Here is a 20,772-nt window from a genome sequence, read left to right as displayed (position 1 = left end):
AGCTTTCATCGTCTGATTAAAACCTTATGAAACAATAAAAGAAAACATGTATTCTAGCTCTTTTAAAATTACTGTATACTTTTGCAAGGTACCTCATAGGTGGTTCCATAGTGGCACGTATACTGGCATTGTCTGTTGGTCTCCGCATCCTGCTCAACATTAGTATAAAAGATGACCCCATCTCCAGAACAAGATACAATCTGTTTGTCATTGGTGCATGGTAAAAATTTTGCACTAAAAATATTGGCCCGATGTCCTGAGCGAATGGTTGTTAAAACCTATGAAAGAAAAAGATAGGCTGTATCAGGTTAACCTTTTTAAAGTAAATAAAGAATGGCAAAATAATACAGACTCTGGTACTATAAAACATCAGTTACGTACAGACTGCTGCCAGTGATGAATAGTTTAATGCCAACAGAACAGAAAAGCTGTCTTTACACCAAGTTTCTTCTAAGAACAAATTGGTTCCACAAGAGACATTCACTTACGCACTTGCCCAAAGTACTCTGCAAAATGAAAGAACTGCCACTGTCTCTTTTTAAAATGCTAGCTATGTATCACATTAGGTTTCTCAAAGTAAAACATCAGTGCAGGATAATGCAGCCACCCTGCATGACAGTGAGGAGAGACTTAAAAGATCTGGAATGCTGTGGGTAAAGAAGAATTAGGCATTCTAATCCAAGCCAACTTTATAGACTTTAAAATTTGATACTATCCTTAAAATTAATCCACTTTAAAATGAGATCTAAAGCTTATAAGAAAGGATATTTTGAAACCAGTCAAATAAAAATCTAAGAACATGACTACCAGGCAGTAAACTAAAAGTTTAATTCAGTCTCAATGAATGTCATCCATCTACAGTACAGCAGAGAAGCATATAATTTACTTTCCAGTTGGTTTTAAGCATTTTGTGATGAGTCTTTATGTTTCCTAACATAATTTTGATTAGGCTATTAGAACTGAAAAAATCATTCATGTGCTTTCCTGTACACTGGTGAACATTCTATACTTACATTATTTTGCCTATCTGTAGCGTTTAAACCAAATTTTTTTTACTACTACTTTTACTACTACTTTTACTACTACCAAGTTGTTTACAGTAACAAAATCACTTCCAAATTTCCACTCAGTTAGCTTAATCAAAGAAAACATTATGCAAACGTAGTTGCTCTGTCAGCAATAGCTGGTGCGTAATATTTTACAAGTTTACAAGTATTTACAGTATTTCATGGCTTTTAAACAATTCGCACATAAACACAGGGAAAAAGATTGTGTATCTGCATATTTTAAGATACACAAAGCTTGTTATTGGAAAAAAAAAATCAGGAGATACAATCAATTCATTTTATTTCAATAAATGTGCCTCAATTTAGATTTGTTCAGACTTCTCCATTTAACTGAAAACCTTAAAAATCTAGATATTCAAAAGAAATGAGGAACTCATTTCAAAGAAGTAACTTAGAACAAGGAGTCCATAAGGTACCCTAGTTCACGGCTTAAAGAGGTGTCATCTGACAATCCCACCTCTGATTTCAGTCATTGCTACTGTGAAAGAAATATTTTTGACCTCACAAGAAATCCTTTTTGATCTCCCTAGTAAAAGTCTAAACCATACCATATTAGATTTCCTTTCCAGTTCTCCACTGCTTCCTCCCTATCACTGAATATAAGCAGGCAAGGCAGCCTTACTCTTTTTATCCTTCTCTCATCAAGTTACACGTGTTTCCTGAAACTTCACCTTTATTCCTCACAAACCCCAAGCTAACGCCTTTGCTTTTCATTCAGTCAATAGCTAATCTATTTTAATCTGCTGCTTCAGTTTTCCCCATATGCATATCTCAATGTAGATGTGGTGGAGACCTACATTTGATGATTACGCTCAAGCCCAGATAAACTTAGATTTTTCTTTCCCTCTCTTCTTCTCTCCTCCGTAGTAAACTGAAAGAGCATTCAGAAATGTATATATGGTGACGTTCTCAGGAAAGGAAAGAGTTTTGTCACAGGCAGACCCAGCCCAATCTTGCCTGTCCCTCGAGATCCTGACTATGTTGCGTAGTATTGCAATAAAGAGTATTAAAGTATTACAGCGTTTATTATCTGCAGATTTTCCATGCCCTTCTCGACTTGCACTATACATCCCTTTCTGCTCTGGTTATTACACTGCCTTGGAGGCGGGGAAAAAGAGAGGCACCTGTTACAAAAAAGTTGCTTGTCCTTTGGCTGTAAAACAGATGAGAAAATTAAATGCAGACAGCCAATCCCCAAAAGCCTAGCATTAGCTACACAGTGTAAATGCCACTGTCTTACTCCATTGGGGCATTTTACTACCAATGTACAATAGGCTACCAACAATTAACAACCAAGTAAAAACAGGGGAAAAGATTAACAAAAAAAAATTAAACATGTTTCAAGGCTTGATTAGCTATAATTCAGATATCTTCACAACTTTTGCAATTGCTTAAGTAATACATTACACAGAAAATCAATTGAAGAGGCAACAAATTCAAGATTTCAAATTGCATCTCTTAAGAGCAAAGAGTACATCTTAGGGACATGATTACTTATTTATGTAGCAATCCCAGAGGCTTACTACTTCCCTAACAACACATATTTTGCTCCAAGAAACACTACACAGTATGAGCACTTTTTGGCAAAGTAAATGAAGAAGTAAAAAGTTGTTCTTTGTAGTTGTGTTTTTTTGTTGTTCTTGTTTTTTCCCACCATGTTGCTGTTTGGCCTTTTTCTTATAAAAGGACTAAGCTATGAAATTGCCTGTTTGATCATGCACTTTTAGAACTTGTGGTAGCTACCAGGCTGTCTTTTTTAAACTTGAAATGTTTAATTTCCATACCCAGGTGGAAACTCTTTATGGTGACTTTATTTTCCTTTTTACCATAATGAACAAAACAGAAGTCTTAAAGTCCCACCAAAAAAAAAAAAGTTTTTTAAAAAAGTGGTTTTACTTATCTTCCACTTTAGCTCACTTTTTGAAAAGAGGCCTGTTGAAACAAATGCAAGTCAAATATCAGTGGTTTCCTAACTCTTCCAGGATGTAGCTAGAGATCCCATTCAAGATATTTAGCACAGAATCATTTACAATCCAGCCACTTCAACAGTATTTTCTTTGTGCCTTTCAAAGCCCCTCATCCTCAGGTGAAAAGTAGTAATTCGAACTCTGGAAAAGATGTAAACTCCCAGTCCCACTAAGCACACTCCAAAGCCTCTAAAACACTTTCTCACAAGCTGGACCCTTTACCTCTCTGAAGGCAAACCAGGGTACAGATTCAAAAATCCTGAGTAACTACAGGTAAGAGTCCTGTGTAAACACAGGACTGAGAGAAGTCTTAGGCCACATTTAAAGGCTTTGAAAACTGAGCGCTCAACCTGATGTAAATACACAAATTCCCATCTTTCTGTACTTGTGGCATAAAGAGCTTTAGCTCCAGCCAATTCTTTTTTCTTTTTTTTTTCTGGGTGGGGGGAGACACCCCACAGGGACAGGGTTGGGACATACATTGAGATGCCTAAAACATTTATTTTGATGGAGGTAAGTAGGCTATAGTGGGTAGAGTGAAATCAAACGGGAAAGAAAGGATCCACAAAAGGAATTAGTCTCAGCCATCTCAAGGTATAACAAAGCACTTCTCTTTTGATTTAGACTTGCAATTACTATTAGAAATCACGGTAATACATTCCTCCTCAGATGCACAAAGCACAAATATAAAACCTATTCAAACTTGAGAAATATTATTTGGAAAATTTCTCCTTTTGAGGCACGTACTAACAATTAATACCTCTATGTGACCATACACAACAAAAACTAGACTTATGTACTCAACACTGGTGCAAATGACAAGTAAACAAGAATAAATGCTTCCTTATTAAACAGAATATTTTACTAACACAGAAGACGATATTGATGGCTGAAGTCTATTTCAGCTAATCCAGCTAGCTCATAGCAGAAAATACGGTGGTAATGATATCAGCCAAAATGACAGAATTACAGCAGAGTTCTGGTACCAACTCCAATTTGTTCCCTATTGATTCTGTTATTTACGCCAGAGAAAATAAGCTAACACAATTGTAACAGTCATTTAAAAATAAAATGACTATAATAGTAATGAAAATCATACCTCTACTACATTTCAGGAAGAACACTGGTTATTAGGTCTTTTTGCTAGTACCTGCTGTTTTATAATTGCATTTGCATATATGGAAAATCTATCTGCTCTGCTGTTATGCAAAATGCACTTAAAAGCAAAATAACTCCGCTGAATTAAAAACAGGAAAACGAAAAATCTCCTACATTTCTCATTTCTCTTAAGTGGTGCAGTAGTACACAATGTGGGGGGAGGGGGACAAAATCTTCACATGGAAGCATGAAGTTTAAGTTGCTGCATATATTAAAGTGTTAGAATATTATTACATAATAAGATAATTAAACAGTTGCCAGACAGTGATATATTAAAGTCCCTCCGATAACATTCACTTTGAATTATATCCTTCATCCTCTTCCTAATTGTCTCTGACACCTCTTCTTCCCTGGTCTAATGACACTGATCTGGACTTTGTCAGATTGGCACCAACAGTTGAAATGACGAGATCAAGTTTGGAAGCTATGGTTCATTTGGGGAAGTAAGGAAAAGGGCCTTACCTGTAGGCATCACTCCAAATCACTACTGTTTTTCCATCACAGCTCTGCATTGCTGCCTCCATAACCTCCTATTAAAACTTTCTTCCATCATACCAACCACACATTTTGGTTCTCCCCCTATATTTAATTTCTCAGCGCCTCTTCTGGGTTTATTTCTCAAAAAGTTCTGAGTTTGGTTCTAAGCAAGCATGAAAGAGCAGACTTCACCTGAACACTGCTGCATAGAATCCCCAGGACTGAAGGATACGTGCAGAGTATCTGTTCCTGCAAACTACCTGCAGTTCCTTCAAGAGCAAAGTATGGAACATTGCTACTATGTGATGGACACAAGTAGCTGATATTACTGGAAGTCACTTGACTGGATCTTAACTCTTGTCAGTGCAGAAGTGGAAAAGCAGAGGTTTTTACAGCACTTACCTTCACAAACCTGCTTCCCCTACTTCAGCACAAATTTTTCTCCATCCACATACGCGTACACACAAAGCAATGTCATTTCAAATGGTAATAACTTTTTAATAAAGGTTGACACTTCATTTCAACAATGTTACACAAAAAGACAACTTGGTATATTACACAGCAGAAGCTAGTATAATATTTTAAAGCTAAAATGAAGACAAGTCATCTGACTAAAACATTTCACAATTACTGAATACTATTGCTAATTTTGACACTAATCTGTTGTGAGACCTTGTTCCTTTTGTGTCAGACCACCTACCGTAAAATGGGATAATACCAAAGTCACAAGGGATTAGAATACTAAGTTTTTTAAGCACCGTGAAGTTTTATTCTCATTTATAAAACACTATAAAGTGCCTGATATTATCTTTGTCAGATAATAATTAGTTGCTGTTGAAAAATAACAACTTAAAACATATTTGAAAACTATAAGTATTCAGAAACAAACCTACCTTTCTGCTGTAAGGATTACTAATTACCAGATTGGTATCATCAGAACCAGATAAAATATATTCTCCTGTATCATTCCAGCAAATTGTATTCACCTGCATGAATTAACAAAAATCTGTTTAGACTTGCATTACAATTTTCAGAATATTAAAACATCAAAATAATATACTTATTCAACACCACAAAGAAAAGGAGTTAACTAATGCAATTTAAATGATTTCATTTCTAAGCAGCTAGCACACACAAAAAGTACTTTTAAAATAAACTGATAAGGGAATCACCTGCTTTACCTACGGCCTCTCCATTTGCAACTCAGTTGCACCCTTTGCTCCTGAAGAGTCCATCAGGAAAATTAAACCTTCACACAAAGGCCTCATGTCCCACAATTTTACATATTCAAGTGCTTTCATGTAGCAAATATACTCCACACATTTCTCTGAATTTGAACTAGAGGACTTCAAAACACTCTCATCATTATATCTTCACATCATCCAAATTCTGAGCATCCATTGCTTCTTGGTCACCACACCTTCCCAGGGATCTTGTGAAAAGCAATGTAGAATCCACCCCAGATCCCCCTCTGAGGCGTGTGAGCATGCTGGGAAAGCCAAATCCTCCACTGAGGTGCAGATCATTTGGGGAAAAATTTACAATATATTTCCCAACCAATTTTCCTTTTCACGAGACTGCGTTTAATACTGTGTTAATGAAACAAAGCTGTAAATGCACTCAAAATCCAGGAAGCTCAAAAAGTATCCTTAGAGTGGGCAGGTTTGCCTTCAAGCAGCAGCTCATGCGTAAGCACCAGAGACTGAGTGCATGGCCGTTCTTATCTCAAATAGCCTCTAAAATAGCTTTAGCTGTCAAACAGCAGCCATCAACGCTTTCCACTGGCTCTTTCCTGTCAGCAGGATAACTCTTGTACTGTGATGTGTCAGAGTGGACTATATCATCAGTCAAACCACCCTCCACTTTTTCTACGTCCTTTTCTTATGCTTCCTTTTTCATTCGAATGTCTCATTCTTAATCTGAGCCCGAAAGACAAAAATCTTTTTGCTTAAAATAGAAATACCCGTTTTAGTTACTATTTTAAGCAGAAGCTTAGCTGGGGTCCTTAATTAAGCAAAGTTGCAAAATGAGAATTAGGTGCTCACATGGATGGATCATGTGGGCACACGGGCAAGCAAAAGGAATTACCAGAACTTGACATATTCATGGGGGAGCTTTACATTAACTCTAATAGGCACTCAAAAAAAAGAAGAAAAGAGACCTTAGCGTTACAACAGATATGTCTATAGCAGGCTTGGCACAATGCACAGCAGCAGTCAATGTTAAGAACCATTACGAAATGAACAGAAAAGCAAACATCATTCTGTCAGCGTATAAATCCAAGCACAGCAGATCTGCATCCACACTGCAGTTTTGGTTTACATGCCACTCCCATATTCTCAATTTCTACTAATGTCCATTTGAAATGAGAAGTTATGAAAAAGAATGACTAGGGTGATCATAAGTGCCTAATTAAGCAAATGAGGGGAGATGTGTCCCCCCCCCCAAAAAAAAAAAGATGGAAAGGAAAGCAAAGAGAATATAGGAAGATGCAAATGGGAGGCACGACAATTATCTGAGTTGCAGTTCCACAAGCCTAAACAAGACATCAATATTTTCCTTCTAAATTCTGATTTCATTCAGGGTTGAGCAATTTCAGCATTCCCTACCCAAGCCAAACTTGGTTCAGAAAAAAACGTTAAGTGAGATAACTTAACCAAATCTGTGCTAGAAGTCTGCAAACCATACTGCCTTTTTAATCTGTACCAGAACACCTTGTCAGAATTACTGGTAAAATCACTGAAGCCTTTCAGTGGAATGATCTTGACTCCTTCCCCTACCCCCTGTGAGCACTCCCTTCCAATAACTGACCAGTTAATACAGAACACTTTTCAGTGTTCAGTAGATCCTATTGACCAACAGTGACTAATAACCCCAATAAATATGTATATGGACACTGAAACCAGATGGTCAATGAGGGCAGATTAAAAAAAAAAAAGTCCTCATGTCCCATTCTAAGGTAGAAAACTCACTAGTAAAATACATCGTAAATGAGAACTAGCTAGAAAACTGGTTTGTATCTCCAAACAGTGTAGAAAAGCTACATATCTATTACCTTCAGGCCACTCAATGCCAAACTAAAAGCATAACATTACAGTTACTACACAAAGAGTTTGAAATTCTTCCTGCTAGGGCCAATGGGGATATGGCAAACACAAATGACAGAAAATTACCAATAAGATGAAAAAGTCAGAGGGTGTGTAATTAGTGTTTTTTTTGTTTTTTTTTTTTTCTATTAGGTATTCCACGCTATCATCTGTATCTAATTTTGTTTGCTTCTTGACTAGCCTTGAAAGGAAGCAGCAAGCACTTTTAATTCATTAATCGAATAGTTAAGTAAGTTTACTATCTTTGGGTTTTCCTCAAAGACAATGCAAGAGGCAGTGCAGCCAATCCTTGAGACTGAAAAAGCAAACTCCTCACTCCTATCCTTCTTCTGTAAGCAGGATAGATCAACAGCATAGGAAAAGGAAAAAGGAAATAAGAAAGTAAGAATGTCTTTAGAGACCCAGAAAATCAGAAAGATCTCCCAACCAAAGAAAGGGGCGAAAAGGCATTACTTGTTAACTATGGAGGAAGAAGTGAAAACTACACATTCTAACCACATGTTAAACATACTTCCTAAAGTCATTTAAGCATAGCTTTAAGGACCACGTTTAAAAGCGACTTGCTCAGAAATGCTGTGCTGAAAGAGATTGACAACTAACATTTGATACTGAACTGAATATGCTTAGAAATGAGAAATTACTCTTTCAGGTGATCCTCTTCTCTCTAATTTAAAATGTAGTATTTCCTCATATCAAAGGATCCACCATCTATCTACATTTATTTTTTCCCATTCAATATGTTTTAAAGTTACTGTTTTCTCTGCTTTCCTCACCCTTTGTTGCTGCTGGTCTAAATTGACTCTCAACATTTCTCCGTCAGATTTGGCCGCCTCATACAGAAAGCATCTCACCTAGTTTTACACATTTGCAGCTGAGCTCCTCACCACATAAGCTCCCTTTAGACATAACCCCAGAAACAGCAACTTCTGGGGGACATATGACCTCACTCAGAAAATGCGAATCGCGTTGAAAGAGGCAAATTTACACCCTGGAAGGGTGATAAGGTTCCCAGCAGACATAGGTGGCTAGGTAGACTAATTCAATTACTTCACCTATTACTGCTAGAGGTCTGTTCAAGTGAAGTTAAAGAACAAACGTAAGAGATGAGAGGAGTGGAAAACTGCACTGCTTCAAAGACTAAAGTACCTAAACTCTGAGATAGAAATACTCGTATCCCAAACAAAAAGGTGCTATGGCAATATTAATGCTGCAAGAACATGTATTGCAGTTGTTACTTTACTTCTGCATTTACTTTTATTTTGCAGGTTTTTCTTAAAGCAAGTAGTAAGAAATTATATTGAATGGTTTGTAAGTTATACTATACTGAGTGCTTTGTAAATTTAACTTCTATTTTTTTCAAATTGTAACATATCTTAAACACCTGTATATAATGCTATAAATTCAGAATTAAAACACTTTCCACCCAGCAAAATAATTAAGTTTGGCACGTGTTATAAAGCATATGTTAAAAGCTAACATAATAAACTCAAACTGCATTTTCAAATACATATCCACCACGTAGATCCAGACACCACCAAATTTGAAATTTCTGTTGCATGACACCAAGGTACTTAACTAAAATACAGATTAGTCACTCAATTTTTTATTTATTTATTTTTTTTTACAAGTAGCAAAGTATTACTGTTTTCCCCATTTTATAGGGGCAAATGGCTATTTTTACAAGGAAGCAAAGAAAACAACAACAACCAAACTAAACAACACTTCAGGAAAAGCATTTTGAGGAGTACATTTGAGATGAAAAACTACTAGAAAAGAATCTTCAAAATAAAAATCACTGCTACAATCTTAAATACAAAAGCTGGTAATTAACTTTCTACACAGTGTCATTATAAAACATTTCTGGTCAGGAGGGGAGGGAGAGAAATTAATGCATTTGGCATTTAAGCCAGCATCACCTGCAGCAAAACATTAAGGTTACAACAGCAGTCAGTACAGCAAGAGTAGCATACTTTTTAGGTACAGCAATTCTAATCCTTGCCTGTCCCAGTCTTTTGCATCTCTCAAAAATACACATAAGTTAAGATCCTACTTCTGAACTCCAACCAGAAGGTGAGATTTTATTTAACATGTTCTTTAAAATTACTAGTGACTGAGGTTAACAATTGTAACACTATTTAATTTAAAATATAAAGAAATTTTACATTTGAACAACATTTTAAATAAATTTACACTTGTGTTTTCACGTTTTATACCCTTCACTTTTCTGATATTTTCTACAACAAAGACAATGCTTTAACAATCCTGAATTTCTGCTCCATTTGTCAAAGGTAATATAGCAAAGAATTCTACCACGATAGCTGTAATTTCGTTGTTCAGAGGATAGAGCTAAGGGTATTCATTACACCAGTAATTCTGTATGTAGGCAAGTGTTCCCAGCTTGTTTTCTGACACTGATAAATGAGAAACAGTGTTTCTGCTAGAGCATGCAGCCACTGGATGTTAAAACGAATCTCTCTGCCGTGTGCCTAGTTTGACTTTTTTTTTTTTTTTAAAGAATATGGTTTATAATATTCGTAGCACTTTCAGAAATTAAGTATTTAAATAAGCAATATTTCTAGCTACGTTTTTGCCTTTCAGGGGAGGCTTATTTTTTTCTTTGTCTCTTTAAATAAATGTGCAGCACTTAATCATTTGCTTTTTAAGTGTGGAAAACAAATCACTTAAAACACTAATAGACATTTAAGTAAAAAACAAAAACAAACAAAACAAACAACAACAGAAAAAAACACATATCAACATAGCATAAAAATTGCTACAGATTCCACTCTAAAGTTTAAGGTTAGTTCTAACTGAAAAGATAAACTCCTATGTCAGGAAAACACATGCTTAACTCATTCTATAGCAGGATGGGTATTAAAGTATAGAAATGGGATTTTGTTTTTCTTCAAAGATAAATTGGCAAATGCTTAAGAAGAAACAAATACCTACAGAATTCATATGTAGGTCTCAATACACAGAGGTTTCCAGCTCAGCTTTAATATACGGAATTTGCATTCCCAAGTCAAGGAACTATTATTGTGGTAATGAAGTCATAATTTAACATCTTTTAACAAACAAAGAAAAAAAGCAACAAGTCACTTACACATCCATCGTGCACATTCAAGGTTGCTTCAAGTTTTAATCTTTGGATAAATTCTCTTCTCCCTGTGAAGAAAAATACTAATTACGTACTCTATTAAAACAGTAACACTGAGGAAACTAATTAAGACCCTACCAATGGGCACTAACGGGTAAAAACCTGAACAACAAAGAACTGGAATATAAATCTAAGTCTTGAAAGAATTCATTTCATTCTCATTTCATAAATGTTAGGACAAGCATCACATTTGCTAGCTTTTCCATCGCCTTTGAGAAGAGTGTAGAAATGGTGACATGCACGGTTCACAGGTTGACACTTCTCCTGAAAATAATAGCTAGAATGCTGAAAATAACCCTGTGGGTTTTTTGGTCAACTTAGCTGAAGACAGCAAGCATAACAGTTTTAGAAGTATGACGTATCTTATAAGGCATACGAAGGAGAACGTGTTTAGGTCTCAAGCAGCAAGTAAAACAGTGTATTGAAAACAACATGACCTCTTCCTAACCTAGGTGCTTAAATTAAATGAAAATTGGAGATATTAGGTTAGAGTGCTTTTGTTTCGTGAAAACAGGTTACAATGAACTTAATAACCCTGGGAAAAGACTTTTAGAAAAGGAAAACACTGATAAGCCCGATCTTTTTACTAAAATCCTAAAGCCTCTTAAGCTCAAAGGATGTTATCTTATTTTTTCCTGTATTTGTATAGCTCTGAGAACAAACCTCTAGGTAAGATGCTAGGCTATACTGTTTTTGAGTACCAAACCTACTCAGTTCATTCAAAATTAACTTTCCTTCGAGGAAACTAAGGAGACAGGGAGAGAAATTCCCTGCACCTGAAGACCCTACATCTCATGACTTGTTTTGGTCCAGCTCCCAGGAGAGCCCATCTCAGCGCCCAGTGTTGTTGCCTCCGGCACTCCAGCAGAAATTTGGGGCCATAATTTCTCCTCTACCTACTCATTTCCTCATTGTGTCTTTTACTTGCCCCAGATACAATCCTGAACTGGAAAAGACCACCTGATATCTGTGCCTGGTCCCTCAATCCCAAGCACCTGACCGTGAGCATGAGGTATGAGTTAAAGAAGAGGTAGAGTTAAACTTCTTTCCAACACCCTCTCTGTATTGTTGGTGGGCTGTTATCTACAGATAAATCAGGTGGTGCAATGAGCATTCAACAGAGATAGTACAGAAACAAAACGCAAGTAAGGGGCACTGAAGAAACGTTAAAATGTGTTGCTTCCCAAAGCCTTTCTAAGTGATAAAGTACTCAACTCAATAATAAGACAACAGAATGGATTGTTTCTAGTTTATCTTATCACTCAAAACTGGAACCAGCAGATCCCAAATGTTTTTTTCCCTAAAATAAAAACAAAACTACATGAAGAAAGAGATCTGAAAAAATCATCTCTGCATTTGCTGTTTTTAAAAGCTGAGTTAGCAGTTTGTGAAATCTTCCTTGTACTGCAGCAATAACTTCCTTAAAATTATTGGTTTGATTAAAAATTTCAGCCATAAATAAATACTAGGGTTTTCTCTCATTCGTCACCTGAATATTTTTGCAACTTCCACATTTTCACCATTAAAAACACAATACCATTTATCTTGCTAATAAATGATTAATAAGACTGCATCCCCATTTCACTCCAGGTGCATCACAACTCTTATTCCTTATACTTTCTAAAAGTCAAATTCCCCTTAGCAAGGGCTCTGCTCTCCAGGGTGACAAGACACTTGGCAAATTCTTAATTCTCATTCACGTAACACAGTGGCTACCCGTTCCCTCCATCTCCCACTGAAGGCAGCCCTCCTGTCTCTCCCTCCAGCTAACAAGATAGGGCAGATAGTCTTTTGACAAAAGCCCCTAGAGTACTTCTTTCTGGCATCAAGACCTCTATCATTTTGGTTTGTCTTTTTTTTTTTTTTTTTTTACCCCCAACACTATGTACGGGCTCTGTAAAAGCCAGAAAATGTTTCTTTTCTCCTCAGCTATGTGCCACCAGAAAATGAAAAATTCACGTCTGAGAGGATGCTTCAATACCCGATTTCCCCTATTTGAGTAAGGCCTGTTTATGATAGGGACCAGCACAGACCACCTCACTGGACAGCAGAACATGCGAGAGGTTTCCTTTGAAACCCTTTAGGTGAACCTATTGAGAAACAACTTACAACCAGCAAAGCACTGTGAAGTTTCAAATGGCAACGGTGACCTCCGTGTGAAGTGTTTACACATCTAAATTTGGAAAGCTCTCAAGCTAGCACTGCTCGCACCCATTTTCAACAGACTTGATGCACTGTTGAAGCTTCAAGGGATAGCATCCCTTTCAGTGCAGCCATCAGTAAGACTTTCAGTTTTTGTCCATCCGCCCTTTTTCACCAAACATGAAACACTATTGAAGACTCAAGGAACAGTGCCACCCTCCATACAGTACCTCACTACGTTTTTGAGTTTTTTTAAGCTAGAGACTATAGGGCCATTTCCATGGCCACATTCTATGCATGGAAGAAGCCCCACCCTGAGACACTCAGTATGTGAATTTACATATGGGAAAGCAGGCAAAAGAGAAACTGCACACTTACTTTTACAGTATTTCTTCAGGGTGCTCCCCTGCACACAGCTTCAAACCAAGAGATGCCTTGCCACACACGCCTCTCTGGAGAATGACCTAACTCTGGGGTTTGAGCACGTATACAGAGGTCCAGTCTCACTTCTGGGAGAAATACTAAAATACCACAGTGTCCCTCACATTCCCCACGTGTAACAGTTATGACATCATTTCAGCCACAATCCTCAGTTTACAAATTGCTGGTCAGGTGCTTTCTACATTGATATTTTGACAAGAATAAGTGTACCTCTCTTTTGTAAGTGATTTAGTCAGTGGTACTTCAGAACAGGTGACAGCAGCGAAGTTTAACGCTTCAAGCATGTAAGATCTTTGTATGTTTGAAATTGTACTCCAGAATTTCCTATTGAAAAAGTTGAGATCATTTCACGAAGGAGATCTAGACTTGAAAGTGTGTTTGTGCTATACAGCAATATAACCAAACTTTGATCCGAAGCCGCGCTACCACAGCGTGAGAAACTGAAGACAAGCCTTATTCCAAAAAGCAGTAATAGATCCTGTTTGTCAAATGAACGCGCGTTTATGTCAAGCTGGCTCTTCCCGAGGCCAAGTCCCTCGGTGCTCGCTTGCTGTGACATTTGAAATGCCCTACTTTAAAACTGAAACAGAGCCAGCGTCTGTTCCCAATGCAGAGCACATGTTATCTTGCACTCCAGGAGCATTTCAGAACCACTCTTGATTTTCCAGCATAGAGTTTACGTGTTGGCAAGGCCAACTCACGAAAAGATGGCCAGTCCAGGTAATTTGTAAACGGGTTATCTCGCTGGGCGATGTCAAACTCTGCACAATGATTGAGGATAACTTTCGATCTGTGTCTCAACACACTGATTTTCCTTAGCAAATGTCTTTGAATGTTCCACACAGCAAACAGAACTACCCCATGCAGTTAACAGGACTACAAACAATAAGCACTAAATTAACTTTCATCAGGAAACATTAAAATCCTTGAACATGAACTGAAATCTCAAAAAACATTTATTAGCTGCATTGACTGAGAGTGGCCCCATTTTACAGACACAGATCGTGACACACAAAACGAAAGCAGCTTATCAAAGGAGAGAGTGAATTACCAGTACTGCCAGAAACCACATCCATTAGCGTGACCCCACAGCCCTTTGATCGAGCCCTCCTATTATATTTTCTAATTGTTCTGTGCTACTGTATAAATGCCAAAAAAAATATGATAACTCTTAATTTTTAAAAGGTTGATAAAAGCACCTTTCAAGTTACAATGGACAACTGCTTCTTTATGATTTAAGTTCAAAACAGACAACCTAAATTCTTCTCTGCTTTTAATGATAATTTAACAAACCTAAAGGTCTGAACAGTATATGGAAACACAAAATATTTTAATTTCTATGAAGATATCTACTTGCCATTTTAATCTGCAAGAGCTTTGTTACAGAACACGCAGCACCAGGTGACTTAGTGCTAATCAAGCCTGTGCTTAAAACCCAAGACATACTTCAGAATAAGCTTCACGTATAAAGAAACACAGAAATTTCACATATTAGCACTAAGACTGAAACTACATAAGACAGGACAACATGCCCTGATCTACAATCCAGCAGGCCTATAAAGTCTCTTGGTGAGCTTTTAGATACAGAATTGTATAGCAAAAGAAACACAAAATTAGATGCACTGAAATTAATCAGCTCGGTAACATTATATATTTTAGGGTAATTAATAACCATTCGGAAAAATACTTCCATTTTGGTTTTCTTCTACCAAAACTGCAAGAGTAAGTTACTTCAGGTAATGACGCAGATGAGAGTTGTTTGCATCAGTAGAAGTGTCTGTAGCTGACTTTTACACGTATTTCAGATTCTGAAAGTATCTGCTTCTGAATATAAGCTTCCACTGGGCTCCACCACTGATAAGGCCACAAGCATTTAAGCTTTAAAGCAGAGAAAATAGTCATGGATATCTTGTTTATTTGCTGTTTTATATCTACCACATTTTATGCTTGAAAGGTACTTAATATATAAAATTCATTTGCATTAATGTCAATTTTTAAGGTGTTCGCAGTGGCACAAGTGTGCTGTAAATCTACCTGTTTTAGAGATGGCATTTATCAGCATATTGTAAGTACTGGCTTGTGAGTGAGCATGCCACAGTGGCAAGTACTAAGTGGATTTCATTCACAAGTACACCATATTCTGACAGCTATCCTGTCCCACTCACGCTGTCCATAGCAAAGTCTTTTGTATTGCTCTCACACCAGATTGTAGCTGAGCAGAAGATAAATCAGCGCGATTCTGCAACAGGAGAAATGAAAATGTGCAGTTTTCAGCAGGTTTGATATTCATTCAGGTACTTAAAGTAACCCAGTGATCATACACAAGCTACTCGGTGAGATAAAAGGCATTGGAAATTTGTATATTATGTGATGAATATTTCTAATTTCTGCAGAGCTGAGGACAAAAAATTATGCAATAATACAAAGAGAAGCTGTATCTATGCAACAGACAGCCAAAGGCAAAAAGATAACAGGTACCAACAGACTTTTCTCAACACAAACCTATCTGAAATAGCTTGTGTGATGAACCGGATATATGATTAACCCAATGCAAAACCACTTTCTGTTTTCTCCACAAGCATTAAAACACGTCTCTCACATAAACGACCCGAAATTCTAAAACAGATACCAGTATGAAACTGAATAGTCATCAGATAAAGAAAAATGCACTTGGGCCCTGTTTTCTTCTCGTCAAGAGGTTTCCACTAACTGAAGGCAAAAAGCAACAGTGTGCAGGATGTTGCAAGCCGGAGGAAACAGTGCTATTGCAAGTTTGGATGTCTTAACATACCACAATATTAACGTGGTATGAAGGGAGTAACATGGGCCTTGCTCACAAAACTTCAGGAAACACACTTCATCACATCAGGTACTCGGTGTCGTTTTCTCAAGTGCTTCTTGTAGCACCCTAGGCTAACGAGGAGCTCGGTATTGCAGCAGGAGCAGAGGATGTCTGTGAAGCAGAAATGGGGATATGACTGCCCCAGCGCAGCAGTGAGGATGGCTGGCAGCAGAACCACGAGCTTCTGCCACCTCCACGCATTTCAGATGAGTACCAGAGCATGGAAAACGGAGGCAAAGAAAAAGTTAGGGGAATCTGCTCTTAAGCACATCCAAGCAGGCTGAATGCTGCTGCCAGTCCTCGCATTCACCTTTCAGTGCCCATCAGCGGCTGCTGCCGCTTCAGCAGCGAGCACAACTAACCACCACGTGGTTACTCCCTTGCCCGTTTTGAACCAAGGTTCTGGGGTAAATAAAAGTCTCCTATTTAAAGTTGTCTAAGCTAACTCAACCCACATTTCTAAACAGATTAGGAAGTGATTATATAGGAGCTTACTGGCATATCTAGAGAGACGTGCCTTCTGGCAAAAAAAGCAGTCTGCCTTTCCCACAAAGATGTCTCAGCAAAACCAAGAATTTGGGCAGGCTGGGACCGAATTAAAGCTTATACCATTCTGCATACTTACCTAATTAAAAAATGCTGTCTAATCCTAGGCAGGATGGGAATTGTAAACTGTCATATTTGGGGGAAGACGTGAAGTAGACATAGATATACACAATCCATAGCAGACAGAGCTACATATCGCTGTGAGATTACAATCGTAAGCGCTTGGAAATTGCCCAGGATTAGAGTTTAAAAACAGACAACGTCAGAAGTTGAGCTAAAGTAGAAATCAGAGTCTTGCTAGTAGATGACTATTCAAGCAACACTGTGACATAAATTGGATTAGAAGTGGGGATTCAAAAGCTAATGAGAAAAAAAAAAAAAAGCTTACTTTTAAAAGTTGCTTGGTGCAATAAATTATATGTAAATGACAAAAACAACCAGCCTAACTGGTTGTTTAACTCCAGAGAGTCAATTTTTACTGAAGAGAGATTTCAAGACTTAACAGTGTTTCTAGAATAAAAACAAATGAAAAAGGAACCTAATTTTTCTTCCTTTCCTAGGAAAGCTAAATAATGGGAACTACTGGAAAAATAACCTCAAAGCAATGTAACCTAAAAAAGGAGGGATTTTTCTGGTTTTGTGTAATAGTTTTCTAGAGTGGTGAAGTTTCAGTAGTTGAACAGAGGCTGGACAAACATTGCTGACAGCTCAGACCACATTCAGTTCACAGGAAGGGAAGCATGACCCTCATCTTCCTCCTGCTAAATAGAGAGCAGCAGCATTTACGCATTCAGTTCTCCTGAGGAAAGCTTGCACATCACCGAAGAATGATATTAAAATTCACAGATGTTACTCAGATTCCATCTCATGATATTTATGCTCAATATTTAATGAGTCAACCTATACCAAAGCATCTGGGACACGTCTGATTCAGTGACTCACTGAGCCTCAAAGATGGACAAGAAGAAGCTGAGACTTGCATTTCATTACCGAAAAATCCAGCTTGCTTTCAAGACTGGCATACTTTATACATGGACTGATCTTCTTCCGCATTGCCAGGACAGGGCTGGTCTCAAGTATCAACTAGTTCTTGATACATGATCAGTTATACCCTACTGGACTATTTTGGGGACATTCAAAGCATAGAAGATCAGGAATCAAAAGCGAAGTCACAAGAACTCGTCGTATTGCAGTGCAACAGTTTAGAAGTGACTAAACACGAATGTACTCAGTGTTTACCCTAATGCACTTAATGGAAACAATCCAACTGGAGGAAGACTGCAGGGAAGGAAAGAAAGGAAAAGAAAAAAAAAAAAGATATCAAAGGGATCTCCCACATCACTGCCTCATCTTGAAATACAAATCCAGTACCCGACTTGTTTCTGCAGCAAGAGACAGCTTTCATGTATCCCGGGCTCATTATTACAAGATCAAGGTGCAACTTAACGATGAAGCTGTCTGAACCACTCAGGATCAAGACACAGGCAGTCACTTACAAAGCAAATACATTTTTTTGGACAAAGAGTGTCTTTAAAAGCATACAGTGTAAATTCAATGAAAATATTGCAATAAAAGAATAAAAAGATATTTAGAGCGCACACAGATCTATAGTCTCCAGCTGCCTGAGACTCCAAAGGATATGAAGTAAATATATTTGCATCCTAACACAGATTATATGAATGGACATATATATATATATGCAGATATCTGCATATGTATTCTAAGTCTTGGGACTACAGTACAGTATATATTACACATTATTTATACATATTACATATTATTTATATATATTACACAAAAGGTTAATCCCTTTTTAAAAAGTAAAATAGTTTAGCCCATGTCATGCAAAGGTGACAGAACTACTCAAAAGGGCTCTTGAATTTCTGAAGGACTGAAAATAATTTTTTCCACAAATTGATGTTAATACATAAAAACAGAAGCTGAATTCCTACCAATCTCACTCTCTTATTTCAGAAGAAAGCGACAGAGAGCAGCGAGTAATCCCATATCCCGTGTACCAATTTTCTTTTTAACAGCAAATGTAATAAGGTGTTGGCAATCACTTTAGAAGTCCTACTTTAAGTAGGAGCAAGGTGGGACTAGTTTTGGTGGGACTAGGAGACAGAAGCAGTAACACAAACCGTAACAATCAAACCACAGGAGCACACAAGGAAGACGTAACTGAGGTGAGGTCAGGTCAATGGTATCGCCAACCACAAACAAAGACCCCCTGGGCAGCAGCAAAAGAGGCTGGCAAATTTCCACTGTGCGATGCCACATGGCAACACTACTTCCAGGCACAACTGGCTCCTGCACCTCCCCTTCCATAGCTCAATTCACCTACAAGTGAAATAATCACAGGGGTAATAAGAGACAGCCCGTTAGAGCGTAACGAGAACTGAGCATTCAACACTCAGACACCAGAAATACCGAACCAGCCTCAGTCCTGCCTCCTCGCTCACATCCCTTTTTGGTTCTCTGGTATGTATCGAGTTATAGCCAGCCAGCTTCTCTTTATTTGTTGCCTTCTCCAGACGATTCACTTTTTATTTTGCTTTATCAATAGCACGCTGCTTTCCACAAATCACTCTATTAAAACCTTTAAAGTGGCTGCCTTGATTATCTCAGTCGATTTATTTGGAACTAGAAAAAAAATCATTAATCGTTATGGGGTAGGATCACCCCAACATTTTAAAAAAGTGGTTTTATACATATGCATTGTGCCTGTCTATTCTTTGGTACCAGCTTAAATGAGACTGTACTAGGGAATTTGCTTCAGACTTGGTCTCTTCATTAAACTCCTCCAAACCGAATTCGTTACCAACGGGTCTCAGTGACACACCACTCTTTCAATTGCCCATCTGTAAGCTCACCGAGTACAGTCTTTTTACTAACAGAAAAAAAAAAAAAGAAAAAAAAACCCACAGCCAATTTGAGGCAATACCTACTCACTCTACTCTCTGGTGTTTTAACAATTAAAAAGCAGCATTCTTTTCCTGTAAATGCTCTTACACATCTTAAACTTCTCTATACAACCACTGAAAATCCAGCGGCCATACACATAATAGACTGAGCACATTAAAGGTGTTTGGTATTGTTTCAAAGAAATATTTTCCTCTCACTCATTCATCATACTGCCAACTTCAATTCTGACTCCACTATTTTCTGTTATTCAGAAAGCATCACTAATGAAGCAAATCTGGGGAGTACAGCTGCATCTTTCAAAAATCTTCAGCTTCATAAAGCATTTGGTGTGTGCGAGCACACATCGATACAGAGCTGGTCTGCTGGGCACACACACACCAAGGCGCAGTGGAAGATGTACGTCAGGAAGCTAAACGACTCACATGAAGAGAGCAGTCATTCGAGCCCTTGCGATTGGACAACCAGGCAAATTTACAGAGCTCCTTTTTCAAGCAGCAGTTAATTTGCTAGACATGTAGAAGGAAAAGCAGCATAAAACACCTCTCTTAATTATGGTTTTTAGCTGTGACAGATGCAGTCTCTTTAATTGATGCCGGAGAAGAAAACTAATGCAAGAGGTTTAGAACATGAAATGTAACAGCACACCTGAAAATAACCAAACATCAAAAGCATTATGCAAAGAATTAAAGATGAAGGGCTGATTAAATACTCTGTGCCCATCTCCAACTACAAAGGTGGTAACTGTAATGCTGCCTGGCCCTTTTTACTCTGTGTTACTTACAAAGACTAAGATGCCACATGTTGAAATACAACTGTAGTGAAAGCTGGGGAAAATAACACATCCGTGTTCTAGCTGTTTTCCCTAAAATTCAGGTTTTCATCTCTGCTGTTTTGGGGTGGGGTTTTTTATTTGTTTGTTTTTGTTTGTTTTGGGTGGTGGTTT

General features: G+C 37.7%; 1 protein-coding gene across 13 annotated transcripts in view; it reads right to left on the bottom strand.

The window, feature by feature from the left end:
* DCAF6 (DDB1 and CUL4 associated factor 6) overlaps positions 1-20,772 on the bottom strand; it is an 83,493-nt gene that overhangs the window by 59,708 nt on the left and 3,013 nt on the right. For all 13 annotated transcript variants that reach the window (XM_040567586.1, XM_040567589.1, XM_040567600.1 and 10 more), the window contains exons 2-4: positions 10,880-10,941; positions 5,563-5,655; positions 93-278 (exon numbers count right to left, since the gene is read on the bottom strand). In XM_040567586.1, coding sequence (XP_040423520.1) covers positions 93-278; positions 5,563-5,655; positions 10,880-10,941 — 341 coding nt within the window. The remainder of the gene's footprint in view (positions 1-92; positions 279-5,562; positions 5,656-10,879; positions 10,942-20,772) is intronic.

The sequence above is a fragment of the Cygnus olor genome, chromosome 1, assembly GCF_009769625.2.
Source record: "Cygnus olor isolate bCygOlo1 chromosome 1, bCygOlo1.pri.v2, whole genome shotgun sequence".
Taxonomy (NCBI): domain Eukaryota; kingdom Metazoa; phylum Chordata; class Aves; order Anseriformes; family Anatidae; genus Cygnus; species Cygnus olor.
The sequence above is the reverse complement of the archived record's forward strand: the minus strand, read 5'-3'. Positions and strand labels throughout refer to the sequence as shown.